The sequence below is a fragment of the Berghia stephanieae genome, chromosome 12, assembly GCF_034508935.2.
Source record: "Berghia stephanieae isolate SIO BIC M18660-M18661 chromosome 12, UCSD_Bste_1.3, whole genome shotgun sequence".
Taxonomy (NCBI): domain Eukaryota; kingdom Metazoa; phylum Mollusca; class Gastropoda; order Nudibranchia; family Aeolidiidae; genus Berghia; species Berghia stephanieae.
In genome coordinates, this window is record NC_088371.1 from 15224421 (window position 1) to 15244392 (window position 19972).

The 19972-nt window shown below is 35.6% G+C and overlaps 1 protein-coding gene across 12 annotated transcripts in view; it reads left to right on the forward strand.

Moving 5' to 3' along the window:
* The window catches only part of LOC144957484 (dual 3',5'-cyclic-AMP and -GMP phosphodiesterase 11A-like), a 241841-nt gene that overhangs the window by 184173 nt on the left and 37696 nt on the right, over positions 1–19972 (forward strand). For all 12 annotated transcript variants that reach the window (XM_078888782.1, XM_078888784.1, XM_078888786.1 and 9 more), the window contains 3 exons: positions 7790–7907; positions 10076–10151; positions 13995–14062. In XM_078888782.1, the coding sequence (XP_078744908.1) occupies positions 7790–7907; positions 10076–10151; positions 13995–14062 (262 nt within the window). The remainder of the gene's footprint in view (positions 1–7789; positions 7908–10075; positions 10152–13994; positions 14063–19972) is intronic.

Below are 19972 nucleotides of genomic sequence, written 5' to 3' on the forward strand. Positions count from 1 at the left end.
ACGATGAGTCACACTTGTGACCCTTCGCCTCAAAACGGTATTAAGTAGGGATGGTTCAGATGTTGAAAATTGAATTTGTAGCCAGAAATATCAGACTTGCGTTGAGTTTGTATGTTTTATTGAGGAGAATGGATACCATATTTTAGGGTGTTAATGCCAACAATTTATATTTTTGACCAGTTTAACATTTAATTCGGCTTTTAAGCATATGGTTCGTTCCGACATAATGCCGTTCTGAGACGAGGGGTCACATATTATGATTCTAATGGTTGTACTATTGTAAATTAAATCATTTGTTTACTTTCTTTTAGTTGCTGTCGCCTTATTTTGTAACGTATTTATTTATTTATTTATTTATTTATTTATTTTGCTCTGTTGTGTGTGGTTATGTGTTTATGAGCGCGACAACCAGAGGCGGTTTGGAGAGAAAGCTTTTGGTTTTATGTGCTTCAGGCTAGAGATTTTCCCTGGCTTATCGATCATTTGAGAGTACAGCCGTACTCTGGAAAAACCCATATTTAAAAATTTGGCCAGAAAAACTCGTCCATCCATTATCGATCGATTTAAATGACCCCCATCTTGGCAAAAAATTTTTAAAACTCTCAAACCTGGGACTTCGCTGAAGTCTCGGGTTTGAGAGTTTTGTTTTTTGCCAAGATGAGGGTCATTTAAATCGATGGATATTTGAAGGACGAGTTTTTCTGGCCAAATTTTTAAATATGAGTTTTTTTTCTCTCCAGAGTATGGAAGAGTACTTATTATGAGCAATGTACTCTAGTATTGTATTATTCTCTTTCTAGAGTTTTTAAAAATTCCATCTGAGGAAGTGATTTTCAAAACATATTAAGTCACACAAAGCTATAGAAGGAATGGAATTGACGTTACTCAGATCTTTGTAATCAATTATTTTCTTGACAGACATTTTGGGGATTAGTACTCACTAAATTATATCAGTCAGATTATAAACATTAGCTGTTACATATACGTAGTTTTCTTTGTTGGCAAGCGCTTTGAGCGGGTTTGGTGGATATTGCGCTATATAAAAGCTCAAAGCTCAATATCCAGCTGACGGATGTTGTGAAAATTTTACCTAAACGCATAGCATCAATAAAATGAAGTTGCGTTTACTTTCAAACCACTAGACATGTTTGAATCATCACAGAAAATTAGAATTTAAAAAAAAACAAAACAAAAAAAACGAGGTTTTTGTTCTATATATAACGCAAAAATGTACATTTTTTAAACACTTCAACTCACGAAATAATGACTAAAAGGGCTATTTTCTGTGAATGAAGGAAATGTGGCACAGCAGGTGCTTAAAAATACCCCCCCCCCCAAAAAAAAAAAAAAAAACCCCTAAAACTATCAAACTTGAGCTTTCATAAAGCGCAATATCCACTAAACGTGCTCAAAGCGCTTAACAAGGGGACCCTGACAAACAGCAACACACGAAACATGTGGAACGAGACATGACGCCTGTTAGGCGATATTGCATATTCTTTTTTTTTTGCTGACAGAAACAACGCTGTTAACATGTAAGTACCCATTTTACACCCTGAGTAGGTGAGAGAATGTGAGTAAAGATCCTTTTCTAAGGACTCATCTGTGCGCTGAGAGAAGCTCGAACACAGGACCTTCCGATTAGAAAGCGAGTGTCATACAACAAGACCACATAGCGGCACATTATGTATTAGAGTCACCTCTTCGTCTTGTTTTTCATTTTGCCTTAAATGTGACGCGCTATCTCAAGACGCTGTTATATAGGGATGACTCGGACCCAGAAACGTGAATGTAGCCAGAGTCTATCCCGGTTTCTATAGTGTAAAAAGGGCAATAACAATTGTTTGCTACCCTGGATAGCACGCTAGTCTATCGCAAAGTACTTTCCGCCAGATTAAACAGACCCAGCTACCCAATCATGCTAGGTGGACAGTGGGGAAGGATGTCAGAAAATAAATTTCGACTGCACCCGGGATCGATCTCGGTACCTTTGCATGTGAAGTGAGTGCTCTATCAACTGAGCTATCGGGGCCCTTCATTCTCCATCATAACGAGCACAAACTCATATTTATGGTTGATGATCGAACAAGATTAATTGTGACCCCTTGTCTCAAAACGGTATTATGTCGGGATGGACCAGATGCTAAAAAGTCAAATTATAGTTAAACTGGTCAAAAATATGAAACGTTGGTATTTAGCACAGTAGAATATGATATTCCTTCTCCTCTAATAGAGTCTATAAAGCATATAAACTCAACTTAAGCATGATATTCCTGATTGCAAATTCCATTTTCAGCATCTTAATCAGCCCGACTTGATACAGTTTTGAGACGAGGGGTCACAATTGACGTCTCTCAGCTCATCGTTTTATCGTTTTTAGGCAGCAATTTCTGGGATTCGTTATCACTAAATGGCTATGTGGTCTAGTGGTATGACACTCGCTTTCGGACCGGAAGGTCCTGGGTTCGAGCCTCGCGCTCGGCGCATAGTTCAGTCCTTGGAAAAAGGCTCTTTACTCACATTCTCTCACCGTACGCAGGTGTAAAATGAGTACCTGGCCATAAACAGCGTTGTCTTTGTCCGAAAAATTGTAATATCGCCTAACAGGTGTCATGTCCCGTCCTACATGTTAAATGTTGCTGTTGACCAGGGGCCCCTTGTAAAGCGCTTTGAGCACATTTAGTGGATTTGCTCTATATAAAGCTCAATTTTAATTATTTTTTTTTTAATGTTAAAGGCTACACATAATGGGAGCGATGTATATTCATATTTTCGTCCAACCGAGTCATCAATCACATGATTTAATGAGGTCCAACGATTAGATATTTCTCTGACAAATTAAAGGTAAACACGCTGCTTTGTTTATGAAATTTGTAAACATACCCGTGTCAAACTGAACAAAATGACCAATCGTGATGTAAGATATTTCAAAAGCTGTGAATACTTTTCACTATGTGGGTTATTTTGAGCACGCTTTGCAATGTGACCAATAACCTCGAGCACATGGAAACGGAATATAGATCATGCCCATTGTGTTTGTGTTGGTACGTCATATCCGGCTGACGTATGTTGTGACTATTTTAGCTAAACGCATAGCATCATAGGTCAAAATTACAGCAACAAGTTCGTCCCAACATAATAAATAATCGTTTTGAGAGGGTGGGTTACAATACGATAACAAAGCCTGTCCAAAGCCTGTCCTCTCTTCTAGCCAATCTTTGTTATTTTCTTTCTTTTGTTTCGACAATTTTTATTTCTGATCGTTACATCATTGTTCATATTGTTTTTCATCCTTACCTTTTACATCATATATTTTGTGAATTCTATGTAAAACAGTGGTATTATTATAGACGATTATTTTTAAATGGAATTGTCCACTTAATAACACATTGGATAATATACTATTATTTCATCTCTTTGTATCTATTATTAAACAAGTTATTTTTATCGTGCCCAATAAGACAACGAACTTGCGAGTATGTGGTATTTATTTATTGCACGATAAAAAATATATCGAGTTTAATAAATACAATTTGAAAATCCAAAACGCAAAAGTGTAAGAAATAATTTATTCCACCCCTCAGCCCATTTCAATTTCGTCATCTCTGAGTTAAAGACATTTTCTAAAAAATACTTAAATGATAGATACTTCTGTTTCAAAAAATATAATTTTAGTGAAATTTAACGTTTGATAATCTGACGTCACGAATTATTATTACGCGTGACTATTTAGGGAGAGGGGTGAAAAATATCACATTTTGCTTTTTTTTGTTACATTTATTTACGCACCTTTTTTTTCTCACTATTGTAACTGCGCCTCTCAAGTGCACACTCTTATTATTGAACACATTTATGAATAGTCTTATAATCTCTTGATATCATTAATATATTTTTATCTTTTTATTCTGCTTTATTGAGTTTGATTTTTATCATTCACATATTTTTTTATATGTTTAAATTTTATCATTCACATAATTTTATATGTTTACATTATGCCGTGGCCTGCTTGATATCGAGACAAAAATATAGAGGACTAATACCCGTTATTGGTCTTAAGTGTCCAGTCGGTGGACATAATATTTGAGTATTGATGACATGTGTTTTAATAAAATACATACTATTTCTACCCGCCATATCAACAGACACCTAGATAACCACGCCTCCTGGACATTCGTCATATTATTATTGTAAACAATGACAGTGATTGGTACATATAGCGAACTACACAGGTTTTACTATCGATGACATGTGTCTAAATAAAATACTCACTGTTGTGTAAATGTGTAAATTTAAACGTTTATATTATGATCGAAAAAATCGTGAGATAACTTGGATAGTCGCCCATTTGGCGGTATGAAATCAATAACAATTATTAAAGAGAGGTCGATTTCATTCACTTTATTGTTTACAAACAAATAGCTATGTTTGTCCGAGCACGTGTGAAGGACTGTCACGAATTCCATGTTTTGATTTGTCAAAAATCTACTGGTTAATCATACAAAAACACAGAACTATATGTAAACTTAAAAGTGTATAATCTGTTAGAGAGAATTTAGTGAGAAGTAATCACCAAACTAAACACAGAAACCTCAGAAAGCTGAGCCGTTATATTAGAGATTAAAAATATTATTACAAAATACAAAGTTTGAGTAACTCTTCTATTAAAAAATACAAACAAAATGACGGCCATCTCACATGAATAACCGGATACACAACAAAATCCACGAATTCAAAGAAAAAACCCCAATTTGCAAATTCAAACATCTTCAAATATTCATTTAACCCCGCAAGACCACCAAAGACCAACGCTCTGCTTCCCGAATCAAGTGTGAACACAACAGATTAAGAAACCTTCAAGCGAAGATTATCAAACTTCTTCAGCCTAAAGACCAACAATGGCTGCTGCGACATTCAACATAACAACTCTCTCCGCCCTCGAATCCAAATACTCAGAAATGAGTCGACTGAGTAGCATTCATGTTTCAGATTCAGATAATATGTGACCTATCGTCTCATAACGGTATTATGTCGGAACGAACCAAATGCTTAAAAGTTGAATTTAATGTTAAACTGGTCAAAAAATATAAATTGTTGGCACGAGCACCCTAAAATATGGTATAATATCCTTCTCCTCAATAAAACATACAAACTCAACGCAAGTCTGATATTTCTGGCTATAAATTCAATTTTCAACATCTTAACCAACCCGACTTAATACCGTTTCGAGGCGAAGGGTCGCATATGAGCGTGAGGATGTTTACCGACTTGACACGGCCCGACATAGATACATATCGTCTGCTATTCAAACTCTATTGCCACTCCAGATTCAGATGTGTCCCGTCTTTCTATAGATAGAATGAAGTTGACGTCACTCGGGTCTTTGTTATGGTTTTTTTGGCCACCCATGGTTACGAGTAATTCTCATTTAACTATCCAGACTATAAAAGTGCATGGTTCCACATTCAGTTTAAGATTCTGCTAGCGTGAGGATGTTTACCGACTTGACACGGCCCCTACATAGATACATATCATCTGCTATTCAAACTCTATTGCCACTCCGGATGTTTCCCGTCTTTCTATTTCAGTCTCGATTTATAGATAGTACGAAATTGACGTCACTCGGGTCTTTGTTGTTGTTTTTTTATGGGGGGTTTTTTGGCCACTCACGTTTACGAGTAATTCTCATTTAACTGTATTATCCAGATTATAAAAGTGCATGGCTTTGTGTGTTTGGTCAATTATACTTCCAGATGGCAATGTTGTGAGCTTCTTAGCCAAGCGAAAGGGACGATTTGGACATCACTCAGCTCTTGGTTATTGTTTTAGATATGAGTTGTTCTCATTAAATTGTAATAGATAGTATGCGCTTGGCTAAGAAACTCACAATATTGCCATCCGGAAATATAACGGACCAACCGACAAAACTATGTGTAACCATGAAAGTTTATAGTCTGGTTCATACCATTTAGTGAGATTACTCATAACGTGGATGATAAAAAACAATACCAAAGACCAACGTCAATACTCTTCAACAGTCGTAACGTCACTTCCTTCCTAATGACGCATGGTAACTTAGTAACACTGGCTCTAAACTATCGGAACAATGGCAGACGCCCGTATGAAATATTTCTCCGGCGAGCATAAAAGCGTTTCCAGAGGAAAAAAAACATATAAATTTGATCATGTTTTGACTTTTACACATTCTGATCACAAGGCATATGAAAAGGGAATGAAAAGTTCTAGCCAGCATGAAGAATAAAAAGTAATGATTTTCTTTGTTTAGAACAAAGATGGCCGCCGTTGCCAGGCGGCGTGACATCAGACTACTGAATCCAATTCCTTTCTATCTATAGATAGTATGCGCTTGATTAAGAAGCTCACAACATTGGCATCCGGAAGTATACGGGAACACTCAAAACTATGCGTAACCTTGAACGTTTATAGTCTGGTTAATGCAGCTTAGTGAGAATTGGATTAAAAAGCCTGATGTCACGGCGCCCAGCAACGGCGGCCATCGTGGTTCTAAACAAAGAAAATCGGTACTTTTTATATAGAACATTTATATAACTTTTCATATGTCTTGTGATCAGAATGTGTAAAAGTCAAAACATGATCAGATTTATAATGTTTTTTTTTCTCCTCTGAATACGATTTAATGCTCGTTGGAGAAATATTTCATAAGGGCGTCCGCCATTGTTTCGATAGTTTAGAGCCAGTTACTAAGATACCATGCGTCATTACGAGGGAAGTGACGTTACGACTGTTGAAGCGTATTACCACAAACAACAACATGTAAAAAGGACGCGAGTGCAATGAATAATAGACATGCTATTTCTCTGCTCTTTGTTATTGTCTTTTTAGACCGCCAAATGTGACCCTCCGTCTCAAAACGGTATTATGTCGAGATGATTCATAACCCAAAAATGTAAATTTAGAGATAAAATGATGAGAAATCGAACCTTAGAAGTTTTTGCAAAGCAATAAATAGTATTTATATTCCACCATGACGTAGAGAAAGTAAACCCAAGTTTGATATTTGTGGATATGAATTCAATTTCCCTAACCTAGTGTATCCCGACATAATACCGCTTTGACACGGTGGGTCACAAATGAGTAATTAGTTCTCAGTTAAATACATAAATCAGACTATAAACGTTGATAGTTGAATCTGCCTTTACATCCTGCTACTAAAATTATTATAACGCTCTATGATTCAATATGTAACCGATTCATTATTAGTCCTTCAAAGAACTGGATATATTATACACACTTTCAAAGATTTTGGAACCGGGAGAGTAAAAGCTGTGGCGTCAGACATTTTTACCTATTTTTAAATAGTAAAAGAGTCGTGACGTCACACCTTCCTCTATTACGGTTCAAAACTCCTTGGACGTGTTTAAACAGTCATTCTTACAATGAATAGGTTACTTATAATATGCAGTTCAATAATTGGTGACACAACTATTTTAGTAGCAAGGCGTCTGGGTAGGTTCTTATGATTGCGGGATATAAACGAACAAGGCTGGATTACCTTCATAAATGACGACCAGCATTCATTCAGACTAGAAAATAAGATACCATTAACTCAGAAACCAGAAGATAAGTTACACAATGAATGCATCCAGTCTTCTGGAGGACTGGTCTCACGCTTCCAATGAGATTGGAACCAGCTTTTTTTTCCTTCTTTTTTGACATCTCGTTATTGTTTCCTATTACTTACTTATCTCGCGTAGAAATGAAATATTGACCTAATTCAATCCTTCACAATACCTACTCTCACCATTCACAGCATGGACAATACCCCTCCTATCACCAAAGTGACCAGCAAGCTAGCGGAATTGGTACTGGTCAGCGGAGAGACTGTCAACATTAGCGACGCTTCCTGTGATCCACGATGCGAAAACCAAGTAAGTGGATCTCCTTTAGATCTCTCTCTCTCTCTCTCTCTGTCTCTCTCTCTTTCTCTCTCTCTCTCTCTCTCTCTCTCTCTCTCTCTCTCTCTCTCTCTCTCTCCTTACCAGTCGTAAGTCGCACAAACATTAAATTTCTAAACTCAAATTCAAAAGCATTAAGTATATGACTTACTTGACTTCTGAGCCTATCGTATACCTGGCATCGGACTGGGACTCCTCGGCTGCCTCCACCAGTTCATGCTCTATGGCTAACCAACGTTGTCAATCCACATCAATCGTCTGCAATGCCTGAAGGTCCTCAATGGTGTTGCGATTCAGTCGCTGATCTTCCAATGTCCTTAGTTCTTGGTTTAGCCGGACGGGTAAAGTTGTTATTGGCCTTCCCTTGAATGATTTTCCACACTTTTTGAAATACGCGGTCATTGCAATATTGGCAGAAATTGTCGAATGTAGTCTCAGAATATGTTTAAAAAAGTGCCATCTCTGTTGCAGAATTTCGATGGAGAGTGGTCTTCATTATTTGTTTCATATTAAAAGGATTTATTTGTGATTTTGGTTGGATACTGAACTCTTAGTGCTTTTCTCAGTTGCTTGCAGTAGAATTTATCTAGTTTATCTTTGTATAAACTACACATAATTTATTTGATCAAAACAAACTTTACCAAACAAAGAAAAAATGTTCTTGTAAATGTAACAAAGCCTGGCAAGTCCCAGGTTTGAGAGTTTTCTCAAAATCGAAGGTCCTTTCAATCGATCAATATTTGAAGAACACGTTTTCTGGCCCAAATTTTAGATACGTTTTAATTTCTTCTGAGCATGGTAGTATTGCCAGATTCTCATTTTAACCCTCTCCTTACCAACTATAGGAAATCGTCACATTCGTTACGATGCAACCGACATTTTTCTTATTTAAAGAAAATGAATAGTGTGTTGTAATGCATGCTTTGCTAAAGAAATCATGTACCGTCAAATGGGGTGACTTTGCCTCAAGGGGTGACTTTGTTTTTATAGATTTGGACAAGTTAGATTATATTTAGTATTTTGACAGTTATATCTTTTGATAAAAAAGCAAGGCCTCTCACCAGGGAAATAACTGCAACAAGCCTGAGAATACTCAAAATACTCAAAATCGTTAAAGGCAAAGTAACCCCATCTGACGGTATCCCAAAAACTTATTTGCTATTGTGTTTGAGTGATAAAAAATATACTTTTGTGTTAGGGTGAAAAGTTTTGGGGAAAATCCTGAAAATAGCTTGTAAGGAGTGAATTAAAATATCATCCTTTTTAAGTGTAACATGTTTCCAGTGTCTAAATGGTTGGGCCCTTGACCTCCCATAGTGGGCAGAAGGTCACTTCCCATGTCTTCTATCCCCTTATATATCTTTTTTCCGAGTTGCTTTCTATCTTTGTCTTGGAATGAAACTCCTTGTTTCGTTATGGCCCTGGATGGAGTCCCTGGCTGAAAGGGAAACAGTCAATTGTACAGTTGTTTTTTTTTCAAGCTGATATTCTTGTCCTTTTTCATCATCTATCCGTTCTGTACTTATAGTCATATTTTTGCTTTGAATATATCTTGTAAACGTTTGAGCGTACTCCTCATAGTGGGATCCTCCAATGGTGTTTGGATGAAATTTTAAGATGATCTCAAACTGACTGATTGCATTGCTGTTATGCTCTTGGAATCAACATCTATTCCCTTTTTGAATCAACTCTCATTTTGTTTTACTTTTTCTCGGGAACTTATTGGCCTAAATGTTTTGCAAGCGCCGTAAAACCCTTAAAAATCAAGCAAGCAAAACAAAAGTCTAAAACAAGTGATCTTTAATTTCAATTTCCCTCGTTCTAAAACCAACCAAAAAAATAAAATAATAAAAACAATCAAATTTTTAAAATAAATTTTAAAAAGTAACAAAAAAAGTAATAAAAACCAAATTACGAAAAAAAAAAAACAAAAAAAAAAACAAAAAAAAACAAAAAAACAAAAAAACAAAAAAAAAACAAGACAAAAACAAAAAGACCGATGATTATCAATTTGTTATATTGTTTGAATGATGTTAATTTCTCTTAATTTGTTTTTGTTTTGATATTTTGATATTTTAAGAAAATGACTTTTTGCTTCTTGACAATGTTGAATGGTGTGTTCATATTTTACCTTTTCTCAGAGTGAAACAGTCAATGGGATCACTACACGGTCTATTCTCTGCAAACCTGTCAGAAATCGGAGCTTCCAAATCATAGGTCAGTATTACTGATTTATTTATTCATTTATTTATCTATTTATTTATATTATTTAATAAGGTACGTAATAAGACAAGAGAATAACACCTTTTGCTGTTTCTATTGTTTCCAAAATCATTGTATGTAACCAATCCTCCAGAGGACTAATAATGAATAGGTTACATGTTGACTCATAAGGTGGCATAACTTTTTTCGTAATATGATGTATAGTCAGATTCTAAGGAGGTTCTAAATCATAGGTCAGAACTATTTATTTATTTATTTATCTATTTATTTATTTTTATGTTTATATTATTTAATTAGGTATGTAATAAGAGAAGAAAAGATGTGACGTCACATCTTTTGATTTTTTTTTTTAGTTTCCAAAATCATTGGGAGTGTCTATGTAACCAGTCCTCCAGAGGACTTTTAATGAATAGGTACATGTTGAATCATAAGGTGGCATAACTACTTTAGTAACTTGATGTATAGTCAGATTCTAAGGATTACTGGAACGTAAAAGAGCGAAGATGGATGATCTTTATATGGTATGAGAAACAAGATAGGTCTGGTTTGTGTTGCGTGTTGTTGTTGTTGTTGTTGTTGTTGTTGTTGTTGTGTGTGTGTGTGTGTGTTTGTATGTGTGAATGATTATGTTTCAGCCAAGGTAATTTATAATTTAAGCGCTTAGAGTCTGGTTTCTTGGAGTTATAGCGCTATATTATAAGTTTTCAGCATTATTTCAGCATTATTTATTGACGACCAGCATATATTTAGACTAGAAAATAAGATGCCTTCTGAAATCAGAATTTACACAAGGTATATATTCAGTCTCCGGAAGAGTAGTTGTACACTTTCAATGAGATAGGAACCAGTTCTTTTGATATCAAACTTTTCTTCCCTATAAACAAATTAGGAAAAGAAGGAACGAACTTGACGTCACCCAGCTCTTATATTATTGTTTTTACACATCAAATTTTGTGATTAGTTCTCACTAACTTATTATATCAATCAGACTATAAATGTTCGAGGTTACACATAGTTTTGTGTATTCGTACGTTAAATCTGGTTGGTGGATGGTGTGAGTATATTACCTAGACGCATATCATCAAATACTGTTGCCAATATCCTTGGAAGTGTGAACCCAGTCCTTCGGTGGACTGGATACATACATTGTGCAAATTCATTTTCTAGTTTCTGAGTGAGTGCATCTCATTTTCTAACCTAAATTAAATGCATGCTGGTCGCCAATAAAGATTTTGATAGATCAATGGAGGGGGGGGGGAGCGTGTCTCAGCCGGACGGTTTTTGCTTCGTACCCGAAAGGTACTCAGTTCGATTACCCGCCCCTGCGCTGTGTGTCCTTGAGCAAGTCACCCCGCCGTAGCTTGGTGTGCAGTGCTGCACTGCGACTGACGCCTGGATTATTCCGGTCTTCCCTTCCAATAGACCATAGAGACAAATTTCCCCTATGGGATGAATAAAGGGAATTTCAAAAAAAAATATTATAACCCATCCTCGCTCTTTTACTCCCCGCGATCATAAGTATCTGCGCCAATACATCATGTTACTAAAATAGTAACTACCTTCTGATTGAACACGTAGACTATTCGCTGTTTATTCAATGTCCGGAGGATGATAACACACTTCCAATAAGTTTTGAACCGGGATTGAGGAAGATATGACGTCACTACTTCTGCTTCCCATTAAACACTTGGTCATTGGGAGCAGTATTGACGTTACACATTTAAATAAAAAACTTACAAGTTCTGCCTGAATCGTTCCAACACGAGAAACCTTGTTTTAAGTGGTTGAGAAAAAAAAATTGAAAAGCAATCAATTTCGTTTGTTATTGTTTTTTTTTTTTTGTTTTTTTTTTTAATTCACATTTTTATATTGAAAATGCATTCGCTCAGTAATACAAATGGATAACATGTCAACATAAATGATAAGAAAGACAAGACAAATGCAGAGAAAAGCGATCTATTTCCTTACATTCTTGACAAACGAACATTTTGGGTCTTTGTAAACAGGAAACAATATGTCAAGCTTCAGGCAGTGTGAGTTTGGAAGCATTTAAAGTGATTGAAGAGAAAGTGTGATCATATCAAGTGAATGTTTCTTCCGGACATGCTTTTTGCTCCTTTCATTATTGCTTTTTTTCCTTTTAGGAAGGATTTCAATGTTGTTATTAAATTTGTGAACTCACACAGCCCCCCCCCCCTCCCCCCCCCTTCCGCCCACCCGTCAACTCCCACCCATTCTAGAATTATGCCGGCGTGATGCTATGCAAATAAGTATATTTATTAAAGTTAAAACGATCAAGAGAGAAAGAGAAAGAGTAAGGGAGAGAGAGAGAGAGAGAGAGAGAGAGAGAGAGAGAGAGAGAGAGAGAGAGAGAGAGAGAGAGAGAGTGTATTTGAAATGCGGGATATTAACCACATACTTTAGGCTTTTATTCTATATTCTATATTTTTGGAATCCTATTTCATTAATTAAAGAAATACTATGATAAAACTTTAAAATGCGGCCCACCTTGTAGATCGGGTGTTTTGACATCGGATTGAGTTTTATGCAAAGAAAGGTCAATTTAAAGTTGCAAAATTCATATGCTCGCACCTACAAACTTTTTACCGGCCCGAAATTGATGTTCATGTCTCAAAAGATTCGTCTCTAGCTATGTTAATGTCCACAATACAGTAGTTTACTAATTAAAATAGATGAGTGGCCTCAATTTCGCGCAAATATAGATTTTATGCGCTTGGCTAAGAAGCTCACAACATTGCCATCCGGAAGTATAACGGAGCAACACACAAAACTATGTGTAATCATGAACTTTTATAGTCTGGATAATACCGTTTAGTGAGTATTACTCATATACGTGGATGGCATATAACAAAAACAAAGACAGGAGTGACGTAAACTTCGAACTATCCGGCAAAAACAGTTTTGTGAGAATTACTCATAAACGCGGATGGCAAAAAACAATAACAAAGACCTGAGTGACGTCAACTTCATTTTGTCTGTTACGGCCATAATACAAAATGTGTGACCAATGGTAGCAAAACAATATTTTATCGGGCTGAATATTTAACGGATTTTGCGCTATATAAATACTCAGGAAGGTCACCGTTTCGATCTCTTTAAGAAACTAGGGAGCAGGCACTGATATAAGATAGATAATCTAAACAAGTGCTTATGAAACGGTGCCATGAGAATACAATCTATGCCAGCGAGTGCATATAACACACAAATACAGAGATCGAAAACGATCTAAACAAGAGTTTGTGAAAGGTGCCAGACAAAGCAAGAAAGAAAAATACAAGAAAATAAAATTATTCCCCAAAAATCCGTCGAGGTAGACTGCATTTTTGGGACGTTTTTTTTTTTTTTTGTATTTTTCTTTCTTGCTTTGTCTGGCACCTTTCACAAACACTTGTTTGGGTCGTTTTCGATCTCTTTATTTGTGTGTCATATACACTCGCTGGCATAGATTACATTCTCATGGGTAAAAGGGCTGATTCTATTCAGGGAGTGGGGGGGGGGGGGGGGGGGGGGGGGAGGGAATCCCACCATGCCCTGTGAATTTTAATGTAAAAGGCGCTGCTCGAAGCTCGAAGAAATACATAACAATGTGAAATTGAATGTGAGCTTCAATTTAATAAACGAAAACAAATAAAATGGACGTTTCGGTTTCTCCTTTATCAACAAATAGTAATAGTAATTATCTCATTCGTCTATGTAGTGTTTCATTCATCCATTTTATCTGTTTTCGTATATTAAATTGAAGCTTTCATTCAATTTCACATTGGTATATTACATTCCTGTGATTCTTATGAATTCCATTTTGTTTCACGAACACAGGCGTGGCCCAAGTCGTCAACAGATTGGACGGCCACCCTTTTGATGAACATGATGATCTACTTTTCGAGGTAAGCATCATCATTATTATTATCATTATCATCATCGTCATCGGCATCATCATCGTCATCGTCATCGTCATCGTCATCATCATCGTCATCATCATCATCATCGGCATCATCATCGTCATCGTCATCGTCATCATCATCGTCATCGTCATCATCATCATCATCGTCATCATCAACATCATCATCATCAATATCAACATTAAAGCAGCAACAGCCACAGCAACAGTGCACTCATTCTACTTTCAGTTCTTCATCTTCTTCTTCTTCTCTTCTTCTTTCTATGCTATCTACTCTCTCTACTACTACTCAAATATAATTTTATCCTGCTAGACTAACATTATCGATATAACAGCATACTACTACTAAACTATTGTAATCTACTACTTTACTATCTGGATAATACGTTACTAGCTACTACTATACTACTATACTGATGCATATAACATAACTACTACTAAAGACTACTATACTAAACTCAACTATCGCTACACAACATTTGTAATTACTATAAACCTACTAAAACACTAACTACAATACCTATACTACTACTTACTATTTTACTACTTACGCATAATACAAATTTACCTACAAACATATTACTACTACTATATACGTTTACTATATAACTACTAGAATCACTATCTCTACGAACTACTACTACTATATACGATATACTATACACTACTTATAACTACTATACATACTATCACATGCATATACACTACAATACTACTCAAACATACTACATTACTAACTACTACAACTAGCAATACATACTAGTAAATACTAATACTCTAATACATCTCACTAACTGACTTACTTACTATTCTACTATACTACTACTATATTCTATTACTAGCTATTCTACTATACTAACACTATGCTTCTGTACTTATCATCTACTTTATTTCTTACTATATACTACTACATAACTACTACATACTACTCTTACTACTATTCTACTAGTAGTAAGACCTACATATCTTACTATACTAATTACACTACTACGAATTCTACTACGACACAAATACTAACTACTTTACTACTATACTAATCTACTCATATCTAACTACTACGAAAATAATACTATACTACTACTATCTACTACTACTACTACTATATATATCACTACATAACACTACTATAAACTACTACTATATACTACTACTATTCTATACTAATATACTATCTCCTACTACGTTTTACTACTCTATTTGTTACTAAATAATACGAACTCACTTACTCTACTATATCTATACTACTACTACTATACATTATATTTACTTTCTACTACTCTACTAAGTTTCTACTACTAATACTACTATCACTCTTAGTCTAATCAACTTAAATTTATTCATTCCTTACTATACTACTACTATACTATATTTATTACACTACTAGCTGCCATCGTCAACAATACTACTTATAACATATACTACTTTCAGTACTACTTACTTATTATATTATACATCTCGTCTATCTACTACTCACTACACTGTCACTACTACACTATCTATATCTATCTCGTACTACTACATACTACACTACTACACTACAACTACTCTACTACTACACTACGTTCTCTTACTACTACTACTCTATACTACTACTACTACTACTATTTACTACTACTTACTACTACTACTACTACTACACTACTACTACTACTACTTACTACTACTACTACTACTACTACTACTACTACTATCTACTACTACTACTACTACTACTACTACTTACTACTACTACTACTACTACTACTACTACTACTACTACTACTACTACTACTACTACTACTACTATACTACTACTACTACTACTACTACTACTACTACTACTACTACTACTACTACTTACTACTACTACTATCTACTACTACTACTACTACTACTACTACTACTACTATACTACTACTTACTACTACTACTACTACTACTACTACTACTATACTACTACTACTACTACTACTACTACTACTAACTACTACTACTACTACTACTACTACTACTACTACTACTACTACTATACTACTACTACTACTACTACTACTACTACTACTACTAACTACTACTACTACTACTACTACTACTACTACTACTCTACTTCTACTACTACTACTACTACTACTTCTACTACTACTACTACTACTTCTACTACTACTACTACTACTACTACTACTACTACTACTACTACTCTACTACTACTACTACTACTACTACTTCTACTACTACTACTACTACTACTACTACTACTACTACTACTACTACTACTATTACTACTACCTCTACTACTAACAGCTGATGTTCAAACCAGGTCCTCAACAACACCATTTCCTTACTATTCAATAATCTAATTTATCTTTACTGGCGCGGAAAAGACCTATACAATGACCGATATCGTCAAATTGTTTTTATGTCGGAGCTATTTGTGCAAAACATGCAATTATGATATTATAATTATTCGAGTTTGTACTTCTAAAAATCCCTCTCTAAAGGGTTGGTTTGTAAATTTTCCGTTTACCACTTCTCCCACACAGCATTGATTAGGAAGCTGGATATAGATCTGATTGAAAGTACTTTGGGATAGACAAACACCCTGTCCAGAGTGTAGCAAGAAGTTGTTGTCCGTTAAACGCTACAAAAATCAGGTTAAACTCCGCTACTCATAAACATGGAAGACAAAAAAAAACAACAAAAAAAACAAAAAAACAAAACAAAAACAAAAAACAATAGCAAAGACCCGAGTAACGTCAACCTCGTTTTATCTCTAGATAGTATGCGCTTGGCTAAGAAACTTACAAGATTGCCATCCGGAAGTATAAAGGACCAACACACAAAACACTGTGTAACTTCTATAGTCTGGATAATACAGTTAAGTGAGAATTACCAATAAACGTTGTGACAAAAAACAATAACAAAGTCCCAAGATGCGTCAACTTCATTCTATCTATATCTTTTATTGTTTAAATGTGTTTCTTAAACTATTAAAGACAAATATTTCCTAGGTCTCCTTATTCTAACATGTAAAAAAAAACTTGAGCTTTTATAATGCGCAATATGCACTTAACGTGCTCAAAGCACTTTACAAGGGATTCCAAGCCAACAACAACACTTAACATATAGAACGAGACATGACGCCTGTTAGGCGATATTACAACTCTGTTAACTAATTTTCCACCTGAGTGAGGTGAGAGAAGGTGAGTAAAGAGTCTATTCCAAGGACTCGACTATGTGCCGAGCGAGGCTTGAACCCAGGACCTTCCGATCCGAAATTGAGTGTCATACTACAAGACCACATCGCCGCATGTTCAACCATTTTTAATACTGGTTTTAGTCAGTAAGTCACAATTCTAAGAAAACTATCCAAGAAAACAAAGAGGGAAAAAATACGAAACAAAATTTTAAAAACTTACTTCAATTTTCTTTCCCTAGCTTCGGGCGTTATATTTTTTTTAAAATGCCTTATAAGACTATTTTTCAAAAGGAAAAGCTATTACATCTGTGAAGGAATATTTTTTGTTTGTTGTTTATATCCTTTTTTTTTGGTTACCATGGAAACAGGTTGACATTTTGTATCGGTATTTGTGTATTAGAGCCTGTCTAACAATTCAAGCCAAAGGGGGTCGCAGTGGAAGTAATCTCGGCTCTGGGCTCTTTGCGTTACGCGTACCAGTGCTAATTACTCTGTAATGCATTGACAAAACGCTTTTTAGAAAATATTTTGGATAGATAACTTCTACTTCATTTATCAGATTAGGGCAGGGAGCATGATGTATAGATTTTTTTGGATGCATCTATCACAAACTCCCGTGTCGAATTGCCACAATCGTAACAAATTGAAAACGAAATGAATATGTTTATGTTGTGTATATCGCACGTGTGAAAGAAAGAGAGGAAGAGAGAGAGAGAGAGAGAGAGAGAGGAGAGAGAGAGAGAGAGAGAGAGAGAGAGAGAGAGAGAGAGAGAGAAATAAGTAGGAGTGAAATACCTGTTCAATGTTACAGTTATCGTTTAACGTTAGACCAAGTGTAACTAAATGACAACTTGCCATATTTATGGACAATAAAGATCTATTATTATTATTATTATTATTATTATTATTATTATTATTATTATTATTATTATTATTATTATTATTATTATTATATTATTATTATTATTATCATTATTATATAATTCTGAAAAAGGTGTGTATCAAACAGCACTAGTCAAAGGAAAGAGAAAAATAGAAGGGAAATTTTTTTTTTTGCCTCCCTTGGCAGGAGTTGATCGTACTTCAGACCTCGTTTTGTTGGGGTTGACTTTCCATTCCCGTTTCATAACAATAATAATGATAAGAGTAATACTGATGATGATGATGATGATGATGATGATGATGATGATGATGATGATGATGATGATGATGATAATAATGATGTTGATGATAATAATGATGATGATGATGATGATGATAATATTAATAATAAAAATAATAATAATAATAATAATAATAATAATAATAATAATAATAATAATAATAATAATAATAATAATAATAATAACAATAATAAATAACTTTCGACATGTCGTCCAATCGCCACATAATATGTGCTCAGCGACACTTTACAATTATGCCCAAACATTCACGCACGCACACACACACATACACACACACAAACATACACACACACATATTAATGTCCTTCACTAGCATTAATAAACGATTCTAACTAAAGACATTTGTATAAGTTCATTACAATGAAGGACGATAACATACAATGGAATACGATGGCTTATCGCGCTCAGCAGCTATGCTCACTCACTCACTCACTCACTCACTCACTCACTCACTCACTCACTCACTCACTCACTCACTCACTCACTCTCCCATTCTCATGACCGGGTTGTCGTCGCGCGGGGGGGGGGGGGGGGGGGGGAGGTGGGGGGGGGGGGGGGGGAGAGAGAGACTTTTGAGGGATGCATCTATCACAAACTGGCGCCACTCAATGCTGGTCATTGACCCTACTTCTCTGTAAACTTGAAAAACCTCTCCAATCCTTGATGATGTCCTTGTTGACAATGCTTTCTTAAATCTTTTATAAATATTAAAAAAAAGAATACCCTTTATTAATCCTCATGGAGAAATACGCTGTCTTTATGATTTATTCCCAGGGTAGATTGGAATAACCCAGGCGTCAACCGCAATGCAACAAATAGAACTAGGGCGAGATGACTTGAAGCACGATAACATACAATGAAATACGATGGCTTATCGCGCTCAGCAGCTATGCTCACTCACTCACTCACTCACTCACTCACTCTCCCATTCTCATGACCGGGTTGTCGTCGGGGGGGGGGGGGGGGGGGGCGAAGGGAGAGACTTTTGAGGGATGCATCTATCACAAACTGGCGCCACTCAATGCTGGTCATTGACCCTACTTCTCTGTAAACTTGAAAAACCTCTCCAATCCTTGATGATGTCCTTGTTGACAATGCTTTCTTAAATCTTTCTTACTTGGCTTGATCAGCTTGGATACAAATAGGATAAATGACACAGTTTGTTAAATCGTTGACGCAAAATCTAAGATTCTTAAGCGAGCTTAAATATTAAAGACAAATATTTCCTAGCTCTCCTTATTCAAACATGTATTTAAAAAAACGTGAGCTTTTATATTGCGCAATATCCACTTAACGTGCTCAAAGCGCTTTACCAGGAGCCAACCCTGGCCAACAGCAACACTTAACATGTAAGAATTGAATCAACTTGATGGCATAAGGTAGCATTCCCAATGTCCCCTGTACAACATAGCACTGTATTACTATTACCCTGGCTGTGGTCATTTTATTCATGCGAGGCAGTTGAATGGAACTGTCTCTTTTATAAATATTAAAAAAAAGAATACCCTTTATTAATCCTCATGGAGAAATTTGTCTT